Source organism: Taudactylus pleione, unplaced genomic scaffold (assembly GCF_031769625.1).
Source record: "Taudactylus pleione unplaced genomic scaffold, aTauple2 ptg000041l, whole genome shotgun sequence".
Taxonomy (NCBI): Eukaryota; Metazoa; Chordata; class Amphibia; order Anura; family Myobatrachidae; genus Taudactylus; species Taudactylus pleione.
This window is the reverse complement of record NW_028284443.1, coordinates 16,001,013-16,026,362: the sequence shown is the minus strand read 5'-3', so window position 1 is coordinate 16,026,362 and position 25,350 is coordinate 16,001,013. Positions and strand designations below refer to the sequence as shown.

Genomic DNA, 25,350 nt, shown 5'->3' with positions numbered 1-25,350 from the left:
AACTCCACGGAAAGACAGATCTGCCCGACAAACATATGCAAAGATGTGTAAATTTGCATCTGTGAATGCACTGTATGAAAAAATTTGCCACAAGCACATACTGTATGTATGGTTGTCCATAGAATGGTTAACCATCAATACTTTCCATAGATGGTAGGAATTCATTGATGACTCAAACCATCAATGGGCATTACTACTGGTGTCACGTGATGACAGGGAGTTAACCTGAGAAGGAGGGTGGGACATTAAAAAACTGCTGCATCACCATTGGATCTCTGTCAATGATGGCAAAGAAACCATCAACCATTGATGTTTGCTAACCATCAATGGTCGATGACCAACCCTAGCATTTAGACAAGCTGCACATATTGTGCACATATGTGTCTCTGCCCCTGCTCCTTCCTGCAGTGCCTTACTTTTCTAAACTCAGGTTTGTGGGCTTATCTACAGCAAATATGGAGTTTGTGATATACTCATATACTATAATTGATTACTGTTGTGCAGTTTCTGTGAATATACATATTCACCACCACTAAATGTAATGTGGCAATCAGTTATAAAGCAACACCTGTCTTATAACAGATTGCCACTTTCAATTTAATGGTGAATTCGCCAAAACCATGCTGTTTCAGTAATCTGGGAACCTATCACTTAACACCCCCAGTCTGGCTCTGACTTTGGGAATGAAAATAAATTACAAATAATATTAAAAATGCAACAGAAACCAGACATTTGTTGTTAGCAGGAAATTAAATAACATCTCTAAATTCTTTACTTTTGTTTCAAATACAAACCATTGATAAATTCATTGTCTGAACATTTTGGCTTTTTCCATAATGCAATGTATCATAAATTTAATAATGATGAAGTGTGGATATCCATTAGAAAATATATACTTACAGTATGTTAAAGATGTGGGTCAGTCTGTTTGTCAAAGTAGAACTAGAGCAGTAAGCGGGAAAGTGCTTAGTGGTGATCTAGCTGCATAAAGATCACATTTTCATTACTGAGCGCTCCAAGATCACTTTTCTGTAAAGAGAGATGCATGGCAGCTTATTTGAATAGCAACCAGGCTGCCTGTTATTGGCATGTTTCTGTCTTGTCCGTCCCGATAAGTAGATCCCATCCCTCTCCCTAGTGTCGGTGCAGAAAAAAAGCAAGAGAAAAACAAAATAAACACCACCGCTGGTGGTGATCATATCTGAGGCTCCCACCAGAGGGACACAGAGAAAGTCAGGGATCCTATGGATAAATGCCGAGGATACTTAATATTTGTGGATATCCCACAAAATTTTATTTGATAAATAGCCCCTATATGCAGGATGTGGGTAACTCATTCCTTATTTCATCAAACTGGCAAATACTTCCTCCACTAGGCAGGTATATAAACTCTGCTAAAGGCGCATATCCACTACATGATATAAATGGCCGATGGAACGATTACGATGTAGTTATCGTTCAATCGTTCATTAATCGTGCAGTGAATTTGCCGGCAACGACCAGCGATACGCCTTCCCGCTGGTCATTGTCAGCATCTGTCATCGCCTGAACATACTGCCCAACCTGCCGATATATACAGGTTGTGCATGTTCGGGGATGAGGGAGGGTGCCTGCACTGAACAACATATCGTTCAGTGTGGGCACTGCACAGTACAATGAACGATTGTACGATAACAATCGTGTAGTGGATATGCACCTTAACAGTCTTCCTATGGGATACCTGTCTCTACTTTTCACCTCTAATCTCTGTCGAACATCTCCAACTTCCCACAGAGGAGAGCGGGTACCTTAATGCCTTGAAAACTGTCGCTGGAGAAACCTTCCGGCTCTTCTCCAAGCGGCAGTGTCACCTCTTGTCTCAATACTGACAGGCAGTGGTTTGTCCTTGACTGATACATGCCATGTCAGCAAGTCCACACTTTCACCCAACTGGGGTAGTTCGTGCTCTCCACTGCAGTGCTGCACAATCCTCCTCTCTGTATCACCTCACTGCTCAGGTAAAACTCTTTAACTGTCATCCGTCCATGACCCCTCTCTTTATAAACACAGTATGTACTGAAGCTGACCTCACGTGAGCACTGCAGCCTGCAGATCTCTCCACTTGCCCCACCACCCTCCCAATGACTATTAACTTCAATAGTAACCTATATTATATACATTAATATACTTTAATACAAAATTATATGTGTCACAAGTACCCAGGTTACATGTAAAGGATATCCATTTGGGACATTACTCTGAGGGTGATCTTAGTGGCATGGTAACCTGTTTCGAGGCTTAAATTCAAAGAGTTAGTAAATCAACAGTGAATTGATCTGGAAATTGCTTGCAAGATTAGCGATCTGGGAGAACTGCAAGAAAAAGTGGGGAAAGCATCTTAGACCCCAAAAAAGTGACAACTGAGATAGCCTTATACAGTATATGGCAGTTGCACTGCCATATACTGTATAAGGCTGTTAGTGGCCATAAGGAAAGTACTGGAGGTTTTTAAAACGTGTCAAATGCTTGATTTTTAAACTTTTTATTAATGGTGGAAAAATTATAGCAAGCAACTGTTTTTCACAAAATTAAACTCTTTCCAGCATTTTGGGTACAGGGATATGTCTGTAAAGTGATTTTTCAGTGTTTTACGACAAGTTAGAAAAAAAAATGGAATGGAAAAAGCACTTTTTAGCTCTTATCTGCAAGTTCTAAAACTCCTCTCCCATCAACACAACACCTCCAAATACCTGTCCCATATTATTGAATCTATTATTAAGCTTTTTAGAGCAATTTGTCTGAAAACTGACATGTCTTTATTGGCCAAATGATGCTATTTAAAACCCTTCTAGTATGTGATTATTCATTGGGAGAGGTGTACCAGTGGTTTTGCACTGTGTCCAGACATTTTTACCTTAAAATAACATTTGTCACTGCTTTTTCACATACTCAGGGAGGTGCACACAAAAAAATGTGTTTTCCCTTAGAAAAATCAATGCAACTTTGGCATTGAATTGCAAATGTAATTTGCAGTTAGAGTTTATTGTGAGAAGGGCTCGCTGGACCCAAATCGTAACCTAACTAAATCATCATATTGTGTAAAAATTAAATAGTGGGGGAAACATTTTTTATGTTATGTATGTTATGTTATTAACGTATCTTAAGTAAAGTATGATGAGGCCAAATGCATGCTAGCACATGTAGCTCCCCAAATCTTCAATATAACTATTGACTCCATTGATAATGGCTTAATTAACTATGAATATACTATTGCCCCCATTTTTTCTTTTTAAATAACAAATATAATATTTTTTAACTATTATATTGTCTGCGTAATTAAAATATTGTTTTTATACTTTTTATTATTATTTTGCCCTAATAATAAATGCATTAAATAATTATGTCCTATAAATATATTTATTAATTGCGTTGGCCATTTAAGTATTAATTAGTGACTTAGGGCCTGATTCAGTACGGATAGCAAGTACAACTACGGAAGCAGAGTGAGCGATTGTTTGCCATCGCGCAGGCGTATAAGCCACACTGCGCGTGCCCAGCAATCGCATTGCGATTATGGATGCACTTAGGAACTCTTCGCAAAGTGAGTAACAGGCTGTCAGCATTTGGGGATGGTGACGGGGGTGGTCGGAAGAACGCAGGCGTGTCTGATTGAACGCTGTTTCATGGGCGTGCATAAATTAGCCACTGCGATTGCATATGCAGCTTGTACTCACTGCATGCGAGGAGACTTGCAGTGTCTGCAGCTGGTCAGAGCTGTTGTAAATGCTGCGTGACTAGTCAATGGTACCGATGTTTACGCAGAAGAGCGATATTGGAGGGATATGAGAAAGCAGCAGTGGACATCTTTATGCTGGCTGAGCTTTGGCAAGCATTAGCATATATTAGCAGCTGCACTCCGTGTGAATTTGCAGCTGCGATTGCAATTGTGATCCGTACTCAATCAGGTCCTTAATACACATTTTTATTATGCTCTAGAAGATCAAACTGCATAACATTTGAGCAGAGTCAATAGCCATAAACACCTCTATTTTCTAGATCTTTTTGGGGGGCAGGTTTGGTGGCAGTTTATGAAACCTCAGCTTATAAAACCTGTTGTTTTATATGCAGAACATTAAAACATTGAGATTGCATTACAGCAAGTTATGTTTGAAAATTGCTATTTTCTGTCAAGTATGACATCTGGCATATTGCAACCCGGCCTAAAAATGTTACAACATCTTGCTCCATTACATTTCCCCCTATTACTATAGCAGCCTCAACTGTATTTCCAAATGTAAATGGCAAATATAGTGTTGGGAAATTGGGTAGAAAATACTATATTATTGATGTTACATATTATTATAATAATAATTTAATTATTATTATTATTATTATTATTATTATTATTATTATTATTATTATGAGTTGGAAGTTAGTTGGATTATGTGGGGATGTTTTTACCAGTTTCACAGTGCATGTATTCTGGATTATCTACAAAGGGGCAAATCATCCCATTTTTATGGTCATGGGCTCTATTTAGTAACATTATTTTGACTAAAATAAAGTGAAACTGGGTGTTTTTACACCCATTTCACATTATTTTAGTATCACCTATAGTTATTACAGGGCAATTGGAATAGAATTCGTAAAATTCTACTCCAACCCCTAAATATCACTTATTTTTAGTAATCAGATTGCATTTCCCATAATTGTAATGGGAAATGTGATCTGTCTGGTAGTTACTAAAAATAAATTGTGAAAAAAATACATAGGGAGGCCCTGTGATAATAACGCCATCTGGAGGTGGCGTTATCCAGTGTCTCCACCGGTTACCGGACTCCTACTCTGCTCTAACGGGGAGAGCAGAGCCGGGAGTCGGTCCCAGTAATCAGCTGTGTGGTCTAAACAGACCGCAAGCTGATTCACTGCAAAAAAAAAAATAGTAAAAAAAATAATTTACTTACCTGAGTCCAGGGACCAGTGGTCGGGGCTCCGGGTGATGTCCTCCCTCCGGTCAGCTGGCCTCCCATGCTACACTGCGGCCCAGTCATCAGGTGATCGAGTCCCAGTGCAGTATGGGATATCACCTGACAGGAGGCATGGAGGACATCACCGGAGGCCCGGATCATGCAGGTAAGTGTAATTAAGGGAGGGGGGGTCACGGGGGTGGTCACGAATGTGGGGGCAGGGCTTAGCACTGGGGGGCGGGGCTTAGCACTGGGGGGGTCACGGGGGGCACAAATGTGGGGGCGGGGCTTAGCGCTGTAGCAGCGGCGGCCGGTCGGCGCATGCATGGGCACTTTGTCACGGTATTTTTTCCAAAAATACCGTGACTAGAGTGCGGAGGGGACTCGCGGGGACAGAGCTTTCTCGCAATCTCTGTCCCTGCAAGGGATTTGTAGTAAATCCCTGTGACATTGCCTGAATTCTCAATGCGAATTCAGTCGTTAATATCACACTGCAATCTGCATTCAATATGCGGATTGTAGTAAAGAGAGCCCTATGTATCCATAGACCAGGAATTTGGTGTGTATCTATAAATTAGCCAAAGTCTTATTCTATGTTAACTGACAAAAAAGAAAAAGAAATACTAACTTTAACCTACATTAGATGCTGTGTATTGTTTGTAACAAATCCAAAATATGACTCTGAAAACTTAAATTTAAATAAAGACACAATAACATCAACTAAATCTCAGCAGGAGTGTAGATGTAATAAGCAATCTGTATGTATCTGCAGTTTAAAAAAAAACTTGTCTCTAATGGTACATTATACCATCTGCTGGACATTTCACTCTCTGAATCATAATATATATGCGGAATTCAAATCTATAAACATTACAACATGATTTTGCTGCTTTGTGTCTATTCAAAGTCCAATGAATGTTTCATAATCTATTTTTCACTTCTCAATCAGCCAGTCTCAGTCAAATATTTAACAAGAAGTGCAGTAAGTACCTGTATATTTTTGACAATAGGTTATTTTTTAACTTATTGCAAAAATTATGTATTAGGACCTGCTCAGTAATCAACATAAATAGATAAATGAACATCAGACTGTATATTTAGCTCTTTTAGCCTCCATTGATTAACTAGCACTGTCTAATACTGTGATTCTGTCAACTGATTTGTTTATCATGGGTAGTATGGCACATGCTGGAACTATCTATCACCTCAAGAGTACTTGTGTGTTGGCATTCTCACTGTCGACATTCATACTGTCAACATTTCGCCAGTGTCAGCATTTTGATTGTCGACATATTGAGCAAGTCAACATTATGGTGTCAACATTTTGAATGTCGACATGAATGTTGACATATTTACTACATTTCCTTACACCCAGACTCTTATCTATCTACTGCATGTGCAAGGTTTGACTATTAAATAGTTGAGACTTTACTTGTAACAAATAAACCATATAGTACTGCATGAGTTAAAAAGGAGTGGGGGAACATTGACCTTGGATCTTGCATCCGAATGATAGAAGAAATAGTAAACAATGACAAAGAAACTGTTAGGCAAGTTTTGCATCAAGATCTTAACATGACAAAAGTTTGTGCTAAGATGGTTCCAAGGCTTCTCACTGCCGAGCAGAAAGAATACCGAAAGTTAATTTGTACAGACATTTTGGAAAAAATTCAAGCAGATTCACATTTTTTTAGATAAAGTTATTATCTAAAACATGGATCTTCCAGTACTATCCTGAGACAAAATGAAGTAAGCACGTCAAAGCAAATCCAAATTCAAAGCCATGTTAATTGTTTTCTCTGATATCAAGGTTGTTATTTTGCAGAAGGCGCAACAGTGAATCAACATTACTACAATAATGTTCTAGCAACTTTGCAGGAAAGAATCAGAAAGAATAGGCCAGAGTTGTGGAAAAATAGTTTCATCCTCCAACAGGGCAATGCACCAGCCCAAACTCTCTGTGAAGCAGCTTTTGGTTGAGAAACAGATTGCAGTGCTGGAACACCCTCCATACTCGCCAGACCTTGCACTGTGTGACTTCTTTCTTTTCCCTAAAGTCAAATCTGTACTCAAGGGAATCTTTTTTGCATCAGTTACTCAGGTAAAGAGCAAAATGATGGAGCTGTTGAGACTGCTTACAGATAATGAGCTACAGCATAGCTTTGACCAATGGAAAATAAGAATGCAGCTGTGTGTGCGGATACAGAGGAGAAGTACATAGAAGGAGACTGGAGTTAAAATGTACTTAATATAATTAAACATAAATTTTAGTATCAGTCTTGTTATTTAAAAGCCACACCTCATATGTTGTGCTTCAAACTATGTGTTCTCATTGTGTATGTGCTAGACAGAGGTAATAACCCCCTATATAATAATAATAATAATAATAATAATAATAATAACAATAATAATAATAATAATAATTATTATTATTATTATTATTATTATTACAGGTTGAGTCTCCCATATCCAAATATTCCGAAATACGGAATATTCCGAAATACGGAATATTCCGAAATACGGAATAATTTTGGCATGACTGAGATAATGAAACCTTTGATTTTTGATGGTTCAATGTACACAAACTTTGTCTAAGGCACAAATTATTAAAAATATTGTATAAAATAACCTTCAGGCTGTGTGTATAAGGTGTATATGAAACATAGCTGAATTTCATGTATGTACACAAACTTTGTTTGATGCACAAAATTATTGAAAATATTGTATAAAATGACCTGCAGGCTGTATGTATAAGGTGTATATAACACATAAATACATTATGTGTGTATATTTGGGTCTCATTCCCAAGATATCTCATTATATTATGCAATTATTCCAAAATACGGAATATTCCGTTATCCAAAATACCCCTGGTCCCAAGCATTATGGATATCGGAGACTGAGCCTGTATTATTATTATTATTATTATTATTATTATTATTATTCAGGGTTGACACATGCCAGGGGTTTACTGATTGAATATCCTAATATTTTAGAGTTTTGAACTTGTAAAACTTCACCCTTGCTTGGCATACAACTTACAACACCAGCAAGTGATGTGACTACAAGCGTAGGACAGAAAGAAGGCAGAGTGTTGCTCTATATAAACTTGTGTGTGATAAACACTGTAAATTGCAATATTTACTATAAAATATGAAATAATTCCAGCTGAATGTGCTCACATACATGTATTATACATTGATGTTTGAGATATATATATATATATATATATATATATATATATATAATTTCAAAACATAATAATAAAAGGCAATGGAAGGAACTGGAAAGGATGGGAAGGGAAAATACCTCGGTAAAGTACAACACACATGTACAGTTCTAAATCACAAGTAGCTTCTTTAGGAAGCATACAATAATGGCTTCCAATTGACATTTAGTGTTCCCCAGCCCCTTTGCAATGTATTCATGCAACTAAACCACCTAATCGATGGAGATGAAGGAATGTAGAGTATGGGCAGCTCATTGTTTCCATGTCAATGCTACGGTGAACATTAGCAAAAACTGCAGAAATCATGGAGCTGATTGTGTTGCTTCCATAATTGGCCTATGGCTATAAGAATATGGCCAAATATGTAAATATGATAGTTAGGGATAGTGCCTGGGTATCTCAGTGAGAGAGCCACATCAGGTGTGTGGGAAAAATTGAAATATAGAACTTTGAGAATAAGACATTCAACTTCTCACCAAAATGGAGGAATCACTGGGAAGTTCCAGAAAATGTGAGCTGTTACCCACATGCCCATAGTTGTGCCAACATAATTGAGATTGGGAAGACCAGATTTTATGTCGCTTTTCTGGTGTAATGTACAATTTGCGGAACAATTTGATAAACTTTTTCATGTGGTTAAAACTTTTTTGACCCTATTAATATAGATCCTACTTTAATCATCATGTGATAAGTGCAATTGTAAGTCCATTTCCCACAAGGTTAGTTTTAGGAGAATTCAATTATACATTATGGTCCTATATGACTAGGGAAAGTAAGATTAGTCAGGATTAGAGGAGGACATGGTGTGGGGAAGGGCTTAAGTGAAGATTAGTAAGTATCCATTGTCTAACCTAGAGAAATTTGTAAAAATCAGTATGTCGCTTTTAATATTGAAAATGGCATTATAGTATTGGCATAGAACAAGTCTTTTAATGTTTGTATGCCACAGTGATACCACTTGGATAGCGTAAGATTAGGATTCAGAGAGGTCAGACTTTAAGTATTAGAAGGTTAGCTGGAGAGAGTGAATTGTTTAAATGTTTCAGAAACCTTATCCCACACTACAAGGGTATGAATCATAGCCTTAGGGGTAGATGAGGAGAATTGTCAGGTTGCGGCCTAGGATCGGCCATTGCTCATCTTTGCGCTGGCTTCCCCTGATCTCCCGTGGGGTCAGACGTCAGGTGCGGCGGAGGGTAATGTGCTGAGCATTATACTTAGTGCCATGTGAACTGCCTTGGACTGCTCCATGCCTGGTTTCTGCATTTGCCGTCATGGATGCGGCCATGACAGTTTGCATCACCTGATGACTCCATACCCAATGGTAGCATGACGGTGGTCAGCTGACGCTGTCCACCAATGATCTGCTACTGCAGGGTATAAAGCCAGACTTTGGACCACAGGAAGTTGCCTGAGCAATGTTGTCGTTTTGCAGTGTCTGCTGATGCTACTTCGTTCCAGGTCTGTCCTTGTGTTACTCCTGTGATTACCAGTGCTGACTCCTGTGCTCCAGTGTGTTCAGAATATCTCTAATGTGCTTGCAGCAATTTCCAAATCACTGTGCTCCAGTGTGTTCAGAATATCTCTTTTGTGTTGCAGCAATTACCAAATCATTGTGTTCCAGTGTGTTCAGAATATCTCTCCTGTGCTTGCAGCGATTACCAAATCACTGTGCTCCAGTGTGTTCAGAATATCTCTCATGTATTGCAGCAATTTCCCAAGCATTCTGCTACATGTTCAGAGCAATTGTTAAGTTTGCTGTCACTACAGCATCCAGCCACAGTACCACTGTCACTACAGCATGCAGCCACAGTACCACTGTCACTAAAGTGTCCAGTCTCAGTTCTGCTGTCACTACAGCGTCCAACTTCAGTACCGCTGTCACTACAGCATCCAGACACAGTACCGCTGTCACTACAGCATCCAGCCTCAGTACCGCTGTCACTACAGCATCCAGCCACAGTACCGCTGTCACTACAGCATCCAGCCTCAGTACCGCTGTCACTACAGCATCCAGCCTCAGTACCGCTGTCACTACAGCATCCAGCCACAGTGCCGCTGTCACTACAGCATCAAGCCACAGTACCGCTGTCACTACAGCATCCAGCCACAGTACCACTGTCACTACAGCATCAAGCCACAGTACCACTGTCACTACAGCATCCAACCACAGTACCACTGTCACTAAAGAGTCCAGTCTCAGTTCTGCTGTCACTACAGCGTCCAACTTCAGTACCGCTGTCACTACAGCATCCAGACACAGTACCACTGTCACTAAAGTGTCCAGTCTCAGTTCTGCTGTCACTACAGCGTCCAACTTCAGTACCGCTGTCACTACAGCATCCAGACACAGTACCGCTGTCACTACAGCATCCAGCCTCAGTACCGCTGTCACTACAGCATCCAGCATCAGTACCGCTGTCACTACAGCATCCAGCCTCAGTACCGCTGTCACTACAGCATCCTGCCACAGTACCGCTGTCACTACATCATCAAGCCACAGTACCACTGTCACTACAGCATCCAGCCACAGTACCACTGTCACTACAGCATCAAGCCACAGTACCACTGTCACTACAGCATCCAGCCACAGTACCGCTGTCACTACAGCATCAAGCCACAGTACCACTGTCACTACAGCATCAAGCCACAGTACCGCTGTCACTAAAGTGTCCAGCCTCAGTACCACTGTCACTACAGCATCCAGCATCAGTTCTGCTGTCACTACAGCGTCCAGCCACAGTACCGGTGTCACTACAGCATCCAGCCACAGTACCACTGTCAATACAGCATCCAGCCACAGTACCGCTGTCACTACAGCATCAAGCCACCGTACCGCTGTCACTACAGCATCAAGCCACAGTACCGCTGTCACTACAGCATCAAGCCACAGTACCGCTGTCACTAAAGTGTCCAGCCACAGTACCACTGTCACTACAGCATCCAGCATCAGTTCTGCTGTCACTACAGCGTCTAGCCACAGTATCGCTGTCACTAAAGTGTCCAGCCTCAGTTCTGCTGTCACTACAGCGTCCAACTTCAGTACCGCTGTCACTACAGCATCCAGCCACAGTACCGCTGTCACTACAGCATCTAGCCACAGTACCGCTGTCACTACAGCATCCAGCCACAGTACCGCTGTCACTACAGCATCAAGCCACAGTACCGCTGTCACTAAAGTGTCCAGCCACAGTACCACTGTCACTACAGCATCCAGCATCAGTTCTGCTGTCACTACAGCGTCTAGCCACAGTATCGCTGTCACTAAAGTGTCCAGCCTCAGTTCTGCTGTCACTACAGCATCCAACTTCAGTACCGCTGTCACTACAGCATCCAGCCACAGTACCGCTGTCACTACAGCATCTAGCCACAGTACCGCTGTCACTACAGCATCCAGCCACAGTACCGCTGTCACTACAGCATCTAGCCACAGTACCGCTGTCACTACAGCATCTAGCCACAGTATCGCTGTCACTAAAGTGTCCAGCCTCAGTTCTGCTGTCACTACAGCGTCCAACTTCAGTACCGCTGTCACTACAGCATCCAGACACAGTACCACTGTCACTAAAGTGTCCAGTCTCAGTTCTGCTGTCACTACAGCGTCCAACTTCAGTACCGCTGTCACTACAGCATCTAGCCACAGTACCGCTGTCACTACAGCATCCAGCCACAGTACCGCTGTCACTACAGCATCAAGCCACAGTACCACTGTCACTACAGCATCCAGCCACAGTACCACTGTCACTACAGCATCCAGCCACAGTACCACTGTCACTACAGCATCCAACCACAGTACCACTGTCACTAAAGTGTCCAGTCTCAGTTCTGCTGTCACTACAGCGTCCAACTTCAGTACCGCTGTCACTACAGCATCCAGACACAGTACCACTGTCACTAAAGTGTCCAGTCTCAGTTCTGCTGTCACTACAGCGTCCAACTTCAGTACCGCTGTCACTACAGCATCTAGCCACAGTACCGCTGTCACTACAGCATCCAGCCACAGTACCGCTGTCACTACAGCATCAAGCCACAGTACCACTGTCACTACAGCATCCAGCCACAGTACCACTGTCACTACAGCATCAAGCCACAGTACCACTGTCACTACAGCAGCCAACCACAGTACCACTGTCACTAAAGTGTCCAGTCTCAGTTCTGCTGTCACTACAGCGTCCAACTTCAGTACCGCTGTCACTACAGCATCCAGACACAGTACCGCTGTCACTACAGCATCCAGCCTCAGTACCGCTGTCACTACAGCATCCAGCCTCAGTACCGCTGTCACTACAGCATCCAGCCTCAGTACCGCTGTCACTACAGCATCCTGCCACAGTACCGCTGTCACTACATCATCAAGCCACAGTACCACTGTCACTACAGCATCCAGCCACAGTACCACTGTCACTACAGCATCAAGCCACAGTACCACTGTCACTACAGCATCCAGCCACAGTACCGCTGTCACTACAGCATCAAGCCACAGTACCACTGTCACTACAGCATCAAGCCACAGTACTGCTGTCACTAAAGTGTCCAGCCACAGTACCACTGTCACTACAGCATCCAGCATCAGTTCTGCTGTCACTACAGCGTCCAGCCACAGTACCGCTGTCACTACAGCATCAAGCCACAGTACCACTGTCACTACAGCATCCAGCCACAGTACCGCTGTCACTACAGCATCAAGCCACCGTACCGCTGTCACTAAAGTGTCCAGCCACAGTACCACTGTCACTACAGCATCCAGCATCAGTTCTGCTGTCACTACAGCATCTAGCCACAGTATCGCTGTCACTAAAGTGTCCAGCCTCAGTTCTGCTGTCACTACAGCGTCCAACTTCAGTACCGCTGTCACTACAGCATCCAGCCACAGTACCGCTGTCACTACAGCATCTAGCCACAGTATCGCTGTCACTAAAGTGTCCAGCCTAAGTTCTGCTGTCACTACAGCATCCAACTTCAGTACCGCTGTCACTACAGCATCCAGCCACAGTACCGCTGTCACTACAGCATCTAGCCACAGTACCGCTGTCACTACAGCATCCAGCCACAGTACCGCTGTCACTACAGCATCTAGCCACAGTACCGCTGTCACTACAGCATCTAGCCACAGTATCGCTGTCACTAAAGTGTCCAGCCTCAGTTCTGCTGTCACTACAGCGTCCAACTTCAGTACCGCTGTCACTACAGCATCCAGCCACAGTACCGCTGTCACTAAAGCATCCAGCCACAGTACCGCTGTCACTACAACATCTAGCCACAGTATCGCTGTCACTAAAGTGTCCAGCCTCAGTTCTGCTGTCACTGCAACGTCCAACTTCAGCACCGCTGTCACTACAGCATCCAGCCACAGTACCACTGTCACTACAGCATCCAGCCTCAGTTCTGCTGTCACTACAGCGTCCAGCCACAGTACCGCTGTCACTACAGCAACTAGCCACAGTACCACTGTCACTACAGCATCCAGCCACAGTACCACTGTCACTAAATCATCCAGTCTCAGTATCGCTGTCACTACAGCATCCAGTCTCAGTACCGCTGTCACTACAGCATCCAGCCACAGTACCGCTGTCACTACAGCATCCAGCCTCAGTACCGCTGTCACTACAGCATCCAGCTACAGTACCGCTGTCACTACAGCATCCAGCCACAATACCGCTGTCACTACAGCATCCAGCCACAGTACAGCTGTCACTACAGCATCAAGCCACAGTACCACTGTCACTACAGCATCCAGCATCAGTTCTGCTGTCACTACAGCATCCAGCCTCAGTTCTGCTGTCACTACAGCGTCCAGCCACTGTACCGCTGTCACTACAGTATCCAGCCACAGTACCAATGTCACTACAGCATCCAGCCTCAGTTCTGCTGTCACTACAGCATCCAGCCTCAGTTCTGCTGTCACTACAGCGTCCAGCCACAGTACCACTGTCACTACAGTATCCAGCCACAGTACCACTGTCACTACAGCATCCAGCCTCAGTTCTGCTGTCACTACAGCATCCAGCCTCAGTTCTGCTGTCACTACAGCATCCAGTCTCAATACCGCTGTCACTACAGCATCCAGCCACAGTACCACTGTCACTACAGTGTCCAGCCTCAGTTCTGCTGTCACTACAGCGTCGAGCCACAGTATAGCGGTTACTACAGCATCCAGCCACAGTACCGCTGTCACTACAGCATCAAGCCACAGTACCACTGTCACTACAGCATCCAGCCTCAGTTCTGCTGTCACTATAGCATCCAGCCTCAGTTCTGCTGTCACTACAGCGTCGAGCCACAGTATAGCGGTTACTACAGCATCCAGCCACAGTACTGCTGTCACTACAGCATCAAGCCACAGTACCACTTTCACTAGAGCATCCAGCCTCAGTTCTGCTGTCACTATAGCATCCAGCCTCATTTCTGCTGTCACTACAGTGTCCAGCCACAGTACCACTGTCACTACAGCAACTAGCCACAGTACCACTGTCACTACAGCATCCAGCCACAGTAACACTGTCACTACAGCATCCAGTCTCAGTTCTGCTGTCACTACAGCATCCAGCCTCAGTTCTGCTGCCACTACAGCATCCAGCCTTAGTTCTGCTGTCACTACAGCATCCAGCCTCAGTTCTGCTGTCACTACAGCATCCAGCCTCAGTTCTGCTGTCACTACAGCATCCAGTCTCAATACCGCTGTCACTTCAGCCAGGGCTGCCTTCAGAAAATATGGGGCCCGGGACGGACAAAATAGACAGGGCCCCTCCAGCCCTGGCCCCACCACAACACTCCAGTTGCTCCTCAGTCATCCTCACACACAGTGGCTCGGCGTGACATCATAGTGATTTTAGTCAGAGGCGTAACTAGGGTAAATGGCGCCCAGGGCAAATGGCGCCCCTTGAAAACTGCACCCAGCCGGCATGTAGTAGCCCTACTACACACACACAGTGTGACCACTAACTGTCTGTAGTTAGTCCTGTGGGACCCAGACTTTATACATGGCCTTGCTACAATAAGGGGGTAAAAATACATGTTATAGTATGTAAGTGCAACACTGACTGCCTTACTATACAGAGAATAAGAGCTCTGCAGCTCAAGCTATGCAATGAATGATGGTCTGCCAGCAAACCAAAATGCACCTGTCTCATTTTGATTTGCGCCTATGTTGCCAGTTGAATTCCCACTGGCAGCAGGGATAAATGTAGAATTCCTTGCCATGAAATTTTAAAATTTTAGCTTTCGCTATAAAGGAGAAAAATAATAAAAAACTTCAGACTATGGCCCTGATTCAGAGCCGGACGCTCTGACCAGAGCGCTCGCTCTGAATCAGGGCCCACCTCCATAATTATGGAGCGTCCTCCTGGACGCTCGTATAGCTGTGGGTCACCACCCACAGCCTATACGAGCGTGCAGGATGATGGTCGCGATGGTCTTGACCATCGCGACCATCGCCAGTGCGAGCAGAAGCCTGCGGTTGAGTTTCTCAACCGCAAGGCCAGGAGTGATTTTGGCTCTATCAGAGCCAAAATCACTCCCACTGACATCACTAGTGATGTCAGTGGGCCGGCTTCTGACGGTAGGCGTTCCCTTGGGAACGCCTACGTCTGGCAGGCACGCCCCCGGCACGCCCACCAAAGGGGGCGTGCTGTCAATCAACATCGACAGCACGCCCCCTTTGATCAGACACTACGAGCGAAGGAAAGTCCTTCGCTCGTCGCGTCTCGCGCACGACGGAGCTCCCTCCGTCGTGCGCATGCGCAGTGCACACCATCTACCCACTTGCGAGCGGACAGCCGCTCGCGAGTGGGTCTGAATCAGGCCCTATATCAGTATATTTAATTATATATTTGCAAAAATTTTATTATAATGCCCCCCTGTCTGCATAATTTTTCTGGTGTACCCCGTCTGTATTTTGATTATAATGCTCCCCTGTCTGCATTATTCTTCTAGTGCCCACCTACTGTATTTTTCTTTTAGCGCACTCCTGTCTGTATTTTATTATGCCCCTCCCCATTATTATTTTCTTTACATACAGTAGCTTATATGAAATAAACAACATGGGGTGAGACCATGTTGTTTATTTCATTAATGTGCTCCGTCCTTACCCTTTTCTCCAAACACACTCACGCTCCACCCCCCCCTGTAACTTCCACAATATGTACTCTGCTCCCCCTCCACCTGTATGTTCCTGATAGGGGTCTCCATCCCCCACCCGCGATTCGTATCATGCTCCCCCAGGACTGTAGCCTGCCTACCTGCCAAAAACGTCCTGTTCCCTCCGTTTTCTCCCGTGCGGCTCCTCTGAGGCATAGTCGTTGCTTCATGATTACATCATGAGCTGCTGCTGCCTGGTCTGCAGTGATCTTCGGCGCCGGCTGTTTTTAGGAAGGAGCACCAGGCTCCTTTGCAGCTTTCATCCCGCCCTTGTAATGCTACTGATAGCTGTAGCGGACGGCTAGTACTAGGAGTGGACAGGGCCCCCCCCCCCCGAGTGTCCGGCGGCGTCCTGATGTCCGGAGGCGGCATTGGTAGGAGGCAGAACGGGAGGGTGTCTCTGGTCCTGTCAGTCACTTACTGCGCAGCTATTGTGCGGCGGCTGCGTGGTAGGAGTGGGCGGGCCCCCAGAGTGTCCAGGCCCGGGCCTACAGTCGCGGCAGTCCCCCCCTGATGGCGGCCCTGACTACAGCATCCAGCCACAGTACCACTGTCACTACAGTGTCCAGCCTCAGTTCTGCTGTCACTACAGCGTCGAGCCACAGTATAGCGGTTACTACAGCATCCAGCCACAGTACCGCTGTCACTACAGCATCAAGCCACAGTACCACTGTCACTACAGCATCCAGCCTCAGTTCTGCTGTCACTATAGCATCGAGCCTCAGTTCTGCTGTCACTACAGTGTCCAGCCACAGTACCACTGTCACTACAGCAACTTGCCACAGTACCACTGTCACTATAGCATCCAGCCACAGTACCACTGTCACTACAGCATCCAGTCTCAGTTCTGCTGTCACTACAGCATCCAGCCTCAGTTCTGCTGTCACTACAGCGTCCAGCCACAGTACCACTGTCACTACAGCAACTAGCCACAGTACCACTGTCACTACAGCATCCAGCCACAGTACCACTGTCACTACAGCATCCAGTCTCAGTACCGCTGTCACTACAGCATCCAGCCACAGTACCACTGTCACTACAGTGTCCAGCCTCAGTTCTGCTGTCACTACAGTGTCCAGCCACAGTACCACTGTCACTACAGCATCCAGCCACAGTACCGCTGTCACTACAGCATCAAGCCACAGTACCACTGTCACTACAGCATCCAGCCTCAGTTCTGCTGTCACTACAGCATCCAGCCTCAGTTCTGCTGTCACTACAGCGTCCAGCCACAGTACCACTGTCACTACAGCAACTAGCCACAGTACCACTGTCACTACAGCATCCAGCCACAGTACCACTGTCACTACAGCATCCAGTCTCAGTACCGCTGTCACTACAGCATCCAGCCACAGTACCACTGTCACTACAGTGTCCAGCCTCAGTTCTGCTGTCACTACAGTGTCCAGCCACAGTACCACTGTCACTACAGCATCCAGCCACAGTACCGCTGTCACTACAGCATCAAGCCACAGTACCACTGTCACTACAGCATCCAGCCTCAGTTCTGCTGTCACTACAGCATCCAGCCTCAGTTCTGCTGTCACTACAGCGTCCAGCCACAGTACCACTGTCACTACAGCAACTAGCCACAGTACCAGTGTCACTACAGCATCCAGCCACAGTACCACTGTCACTACAGCATCCAGTCTCAGTACCGCTGTCACTACAGCATCCAGCCTCAGTTCTGCTATCACTACAGCATCCAGCCTCAGTTCTGCTGTCACTACAGCATCCAGCCACAGTACCACTGTCACTACAGTGTCCTTCCTCAGTTCTGCTGTCACTACAGTGTCCAGCCACAGTACCGCTGTCACTACAGTAACTAGCCACAGTACCACTGTCACTACAGCATCCAGCCTCAGTACCGCTGTCACCACAGCATCCAGCCTCAGTACCGCTGTCACTACAGCATCCAGCTACAGTACCACTGTCACTACAGCATCCAGCCTCAGTTCTGCTGTCACTACAGCATCCAGCCTCAGTTCTGCTGTCACTACAGCGTACAGCCACAGTACCACTGTCACTACAGCAACTAGCCACAGTACCACTGTCACTACAGCGTCCAACTTCAGTACCGCTGTCACTACAGTGTCCAGCCTCAGTTCTGCTGTCACTACAGCATCCAGCCACAGTACCACTGTCACTACAGCGTCCAACTTCAGTACCGCTGTCAATACAGCATCCAGTCTCAGTACCGCTGTCACCACAGCATCCAGTCTCTGTACTGCTGTCACTACAGCATCCAGCCTCAGTACCACTGTCACTACTGCGTCCAGCCTCAGTACCACTGTCACTACTGCATTCAATCATCAGTGCCATTGTGCTTCCTAGACCATCCGGTGTATATATTGGAAGCTATACAGAGGTATAGGATATTTCTGGAAGAAACATCCACTAGGGCCACCGTAGCAGGATTCTCTATTCCCGTGAGTACCAGTCACCTGATCAAAGGACCGTGACCTGCCAACTGGGTACAGCTAAACCCATATCACTGGAGAACACCTCCCGGCTGGTCAGACTCCGCACCTTTGGTCAGGTCTTGTCAATGACTGGTACTCGTGGATGAGGAGACCTTGTGTACAGTACCCACATCTCAGGCTTCCTCTAGCCCTGAACCTCAGCTTGCACCCCTCAGCAGGGGATTCCATACATCCAGTCGTGACAAGAATATTACGCTGTGTTTAACCAACCATAGCAAATCCTTTATGAGCAAGGTTCCTTGCACAGCGTTCTATATTAGAATCCAAAGTTTGGGAGTTGTAGTGGCATCCAATAACGTATTTGAGTGAGTAAACAGGATATTTGATCCATTTTCAGATTCAGAAGTGCTAAATAGCCCTCCAATTTGGGTAGAATCAGACACTTCCTGGCTAATCTGGCTCTTCCGTTCCTCCACACATGAGCACTGATAACAGAATAAATCCTATTTAACCAGGAAGTTGGGAGCAATATGTGATTGGATCTGAATAATAATATTATCTTAGAGAGAATCATGATTTTGATGTCTGCTAACTTGCCCATCCTAGAGACCTCATAACGGATCTAATCCTTCCAGTAGGCCTCAAGTGGAGGGAGGTAGTTACATTGTAGTAAATCTTCCTTAGCAGGAATAAAATAGATATATAAGTAGCTATATAAGTCTGTTACAAAGGGAATGTAGTCAGCATCCCGGCAAAATACCGGCGCCGGAATCCCTACAGCGTTGGATCCTGGTTCCAGAATCTCGACCGCCGGCATCCTGAAGGTAAGTATCTGGGGTTAGGGGTGGGTTAGATTTAGGGTTAGGGGTTAGGTTTAGGCGCTAGGGAGAGGGTTAGGGTTAGGCACTAAGTGGGGAGAGTTAGGTTTAGGGTACAGGAAGGGGGAGGTTAGGTTTAGGCACTAGGGGGGGAGGTTAGGTTCAGGCACCGGGGGTAGGGGTAAGGGTTAGTATTTAGGATACTTACTTAATGATGTTTGGATTCTTACAGTCCGGATACTGCTGTCAGTATTCTGACCGGTGGCATCCCGACCGCCGGGATCCCATACCCAACCCGTTACAAAGTATACCTATATTTAGACTGTAAATTTCAAAATAAGTTTACAGATATATTAAACAGAGGAACCTTTGTTTCCATTGAGATAAGTATATACTGTAGTAGCAGACTGAAGAGTATGCAGCTAGTACAGTATGGATAGCAGGTATGGAGGACTCGTGGGTTGCAAAGATCAGCGCATCATCTGCATCAGGCACAATTATGTTGGAAATCCTGGACTATAGGGCCTCTTGCATCATCTTTACATTTAATGAACTTACATTAATAGACCCTTTATACCTGTTTAATACAGCAGAGCCTTATGACACTGTAAAGATCTTTGTTAAAAAAATTAAGCACAATGCATATTCACTTTCATACTGAATAAATCTGTCAACATTTTTCAAATAGAAACTTGGCACAGCATACTTGGCTTTTTGTTTTGTATTTTATGAATCTAGACCCAATGCCTATAATTGTTCCAGTTCTATCACTAATAGCATGTTTTGATGTTGTAGTCTGCGTTGTTTTAGATATTAATGTATCATAAAATGAGACTGATAAATGTTTTTCATTTTTGGTTCAATGACTTACAGTATTTAAATTGTACTTTGATGAAATGTGTGTGCTAATTCTGTATGTTGTCTCTGTTCCTGCAGGTATGGCGATATGGTTCCAAAGACAATAGCTGGAAAGATATTTGGTTCCATTTGTTCTCTGAGTGGTGTGTTGGTCATTGCATTACCAGTTCCTGTAATCGTTTCCAACTTTAGCCGGATCTACCACCAGAATCAACGAGCAGACAAACGCAGAGCACAAAAGGTAATAGAAAATATAATTCCTTCTAAATACACATATATCTTACTATATAGTTAAAAACCTACAACAACAATAAGTAATTTAACAATAAGTTGTGGATAAAAATGTATTAGCACTTATTCCCTTAGCTGCATAACATACTGGGTGCAGAAACAGTGTGTACACAGAGATGCATTACCTGCAAAATGTAATCAAAGCGCTTTAATCAATCTCTCAGCGGTTAAAGTGCCAGAGTTGGTCTCACAGGGGAGCACAATACTGTACTGCAAAGATTGTCATGTTCAGGGCTCAATAGACACACAGGATATGCTTTGTGTATGCTCCCACATAAGCACGATTGATTTATTCATTATCATCGTATTTAATATGTAGCTGAATGGGAAAAATGTTAAATCTAGCCACCACAGAGTACTATTGTTGTAAAGCAGAATATGTCACCAGTGTAAGAAATATAAATATTTTAAATGCAGTGCTTATACAACATTTATGTCACATGAATGTTCTTATCGTCTGTCAAACAAGCAAATATATAAGACCTAAATCTATCTAACATAAATGTGTAACTCTTTTTTAACATTGCTGACAATCACCAACCAGGCCAATCAGGTCAGTACAATTTCTGGGACCCAAACATTTAATCGTCAGACTTAATTTCCCAAACCTCAATATTGTTTGCCTTTTTAGATATCATCGGCCAACCCAAAAGGCATTGATAATAATTTATGATCAGTGTCATTGAACTGCAGTCTTAAATGTCACATAGACACAATCATCAGTACCACAAGGTAGATTAGAGAGTGATGACAATCTACAGAACACACAATCTACAGAACACACAAAGGTGACCCCCAAATTCATTTATTTTAAACACACACCTTCTTTACACATACGTTCTAACAATTCACTAATTTCAGACCTCTTCATCATTGATCTTTGTAGTCAGTATTTAGAGTTAAAAGTATTGTCTTTAAAACAATCAATATGTTTTATTAAAGTAGTTTAATAAGTTCTTAGTCACCAGCATGGAGATCTATAAAACGAAGTCTTTCATGATTAGGATGGCATTGGACTGCACTGTTATTGACTCTACTTCAGTGTTGATATCTGGTTTTAGTCTCAGTCAATGAAAATTTCACCACAGTGGCAAGGTAGAGAGATACACGCTACAACAGGAATACATTGAACAATTACTTTCCCACTTTTAACTAGGATCTCCACTGCTGAGCTAATGCATCAGCCATATGAGCAACTAGGGACTAATTTATGAACAAATCAATTTGCCTTTCTGAAAAAACAGATGTCAAAGTGCTAGCAGTTCATTCTATGGTTTAAGAGAAAGACATATAAGAAATAGGTAAGAAATTGGACTCAATGAAAAAAAAGAAATTGCCTGACATTTCAGAGAATATACTTCTAATTAATGTTGCCATATTCATTTATTTCACTGTAGGAATGAGGCCTGAGAACGGAAACATCACATTTCTTCTATTGCAGCCTGTAATTGATGTAAATTTCTGCATTACCTATACTACATAATTGGCAGTGAGTTGCTCCTTGACACATAAAATGCACATTTTGTAATTGATATGTGGCAATGAATGGAGAGTACTTATAGTACAGTAGGACTACTTTCTTTCACATTGTTCTTAAAATTAAAGATGAGTTACACCCAAAACTGGAAACCATGTTTTGGGTGGAATTTAGGGCCTGATTAATTACGGATTGCAATTGCGCATCCAAAAGCGATTACGCACGCAGTACAACTGTCGCTATGCTGTTGTAGCTTCCACTTTACCTTACACACATCAGTAATGTTTAGCAAGACTGCGAGACCATTGATACAATAGAGTACCATAGCATCCTCACGCACACTTGTACAAGGTTAGACCTTACTCAGAAATTTCTAACTTCATCGCACACTGAGACCCCAGGCAGTGTACAGCATCGCAGTGGCTAATTTATGCACGCCCATGCGACGGCGTTCAAACTAGGGATGAGCGGGTTCGGTTCCCTGAGAACCGAACCCACCCGAACTTCGGGGATCCGGGGCGATCCGAGCCCAAGCTCGGATCTCCCTGTCTGCCCCGGATCCCTCTCCCGAGGCAAAACCTCGAGATCTGCTGTCGGATCTCGAGGTTTTGCCTCGAGCGGCCATTTAAAAAAAAATGCCTTTGCCTTTAATGGGCAAAGTGCTGATTGGCTGACAGAGCCGTCTGTCACGGCTCTCAGCCAATCAGCATTATGGTGCTCATTTGCATGTAGCACGGACTCGTGAGATCCGTGCTACATGCATCTGTGTGATTGACAGTGACACAGAGCACAGATGGGTCAGTGAGACCCGTCTGTGCTGCTGTGTATTTCAATGACACAGATGCACGCACGGACCAGGAGATCCGTGCTACTTGCATCTGTGTCATTGACACAGAGCACTAACGGGTCCGTGAGACCCGTCTGTGCTGCTGTGGTAAATAAAAAAAAAAAAACCTGTGTAAAAAGAGAAAAAAATGGCGTGCCCCCCCCCCCAAAAAAGAGCAACCAGCCCCGGGCATTAGTGACCCAGTGCTGGGTGTGCTTAAATACAGGGGACAAACGACATAGGGGTCCCCTGTACTTAAACACAACCAGCACCGGGCTAGTCAGAACCAGAGCTGGTTGCCAAAATACGGGGGACAAACGACGTAGGGGTCCCCCGTATTCTGCGCAACCAGCTCTGGGCTCTGATCCGGTCCTGGTTCTGGAAATACAGGGGAAAAAAATGAGTAGGGTTCCCCTGTATGTTCCAGAACCAGCACTGGACTTTTTCTAGCGGGGGGCTGATGCCACAGCCAGGGGAGCCCTTTCACCGGGCCCCCCAGCCGCAGCATCAGCCCTGACCGCTAGTCAGCCCAGGCCGGGGATCCCTGGAGAGCTGGGGACCCCCCCAATAAAGGGGTCACCCTCTCCAGGGCACCCCAGGCCCAGGCTGATAGCCCGGGGCTATCCCCGCCACCCCTGGTGGCGGTGGGTGGCGGGTTGATTGTGTGGTGTGGTGTAAATAAAGAATATCAAACATTGTCTTTACAAGTAGAACTGCAAGTCCCAGCAAGCCTGCCCCGCATGCTGGTACTTGGAGAACCACAAGTACCAGCATGCAGGGCATTAAGGGCCCACTAGTACCTGTAGTTCACCTGTAAAAAAATGTTTAAAAAAAACACAGGACACACACACCGTGACAGTATAAGTTTATTAAACATACATACACACACACACACACACACACACATGTACACATACTCACCTATGTAACCCTGTAGCATCGGTCCACTTGTCCGGTAAAGTATCCATAGGGGACCTGTGAAAAAAAACATACTCACCATCTCCTATGCGAGGTTCTGTCCTCTTCGTTCCAAAGTAGGCATCCCCGGACTTGGCAAAAAAAAAAAAACGAAAACGCGATCCACGAACTTAGTACCGTTCTATAGAACGGTACTTCCCGAATGAGAGCTTAGCGGCGGGGTATCACCATGGAAACCCCGCTGCTAAGCGTTCATTGGCTGAGAGAGGCCATCTCCCGTCTCTCAGCCAATGAACGGCTCCCTCCATTGTAGTCAATGCTGGGAGCCGCAAGGTTATTAAAGTTTACCCTGCGGTTCCCACCATTGACTACAATGGAGGGAGCCGTTCATTGGCTGAGAGACGGGAGATGACCTCTCTCAGCCAATGAACGCTTAGCAGCGGGGTTTCCATGGTGATACCCCGCCGCTAAGCTCTCATTCGGGAAGTACCGTTCTATAGAACGGTACTAAGTTCGTGGATCGCGTTTTCGTTTTTTTTTTTTGCCAAGTCCGGGGATGCCTACTTTGGAACGAAGAGGACAGAACCTCGCATAGGAGATGGTGAGTATGTTTTTTTTCACAGGTCCCCTAGGGATACTTTACCGGACAAGTGGACCGATGCTACAGGTTACATAGGTGAGTATGTGTACATGTGTGTGTGTGTATGTATGTTTAATAAACTTATACTGTCACGGTGTGTGTGTCCTGTGTTTTTTTAAACATTTTTTTTACAGGTGAACTACAGGTACTAGTGGGCCCTTAATGCCCTGCATGCTGGTACTTGTGGTTCTCCAAGTACCAGCATGCGGGGCAGGCTAGCTGGGACTTGCAGTTCTACTTGTAAAGACAATGTTTGATATTCTTTATTTACACCACACCACACAATCAACCCGCCACCCACCGCCACCAGGGGTGGCGGGGATAGCCCCGGGCTATCAGCCTGGGCCTGGGGTGCCCTGGAGAGGGTGACCCCTTTATTGGGGGGGTCCCCAGCTCTCCAGGGATCCCCGGCCTGGGCTGACTAGCGGTCAGGGTTGATGCTGCGGCTGGGGGGCCCGGTGAAAGGGCTCCCCTGGCTGTGGCATCAGCCCCCCGCTAGAAAAAGTCCAGTGCTGGTTCTGGAACATACAGGGGAACCCTACTCATTTTTTGTCCCCTATATTTCCAGAACCAGGACCGGATCAGAGCCCAGAGCTGGTTGCGCAGAATACAGGGGACCCCTACGTCGTTTGTCCCCCGTATTTTGACAACCAGCGCTGGTTCTGACTAGCCCGGTGCTGGTTGTGCTTAAGTACAGGGGACCCCTACGTCGTTTGTCCCCTGTATTTAAGCACACCCAGCACTGGGTTACTAATGCCCGGGGCTGGTTGCTCTTTTTTGGGGGGGTG

At 45.0% G+C, this 25,350-nt stretch overlaps 1 protein-coding gene across 4 annotated transcripts in view; it reads left to right on the top strand.

The window, feature by feature from the left end:
- The window catches only part of KCND2 (potassium voltage-gated channel subfamily D member 2), a 456,159-nt gene that overhangs the window by 373,187 nt on the left and 57,622 nt on the right, over positions 1–25,350 (top strand). For all 4 annotated transcript variants that reach the window (XM_088456173.1, XM_088456155.1, XM_088456182.1 and 1 more), the window contains exon 2: positions 20,489–20,651. In XM_088456173.1, the coding sequence (XP_088312299.1) occupies positions 20,489–20,651 (163 nt within the window). The remainder of the gene's footprint in view (positions 1–20,488; positions 20,652–25,350) is intronic.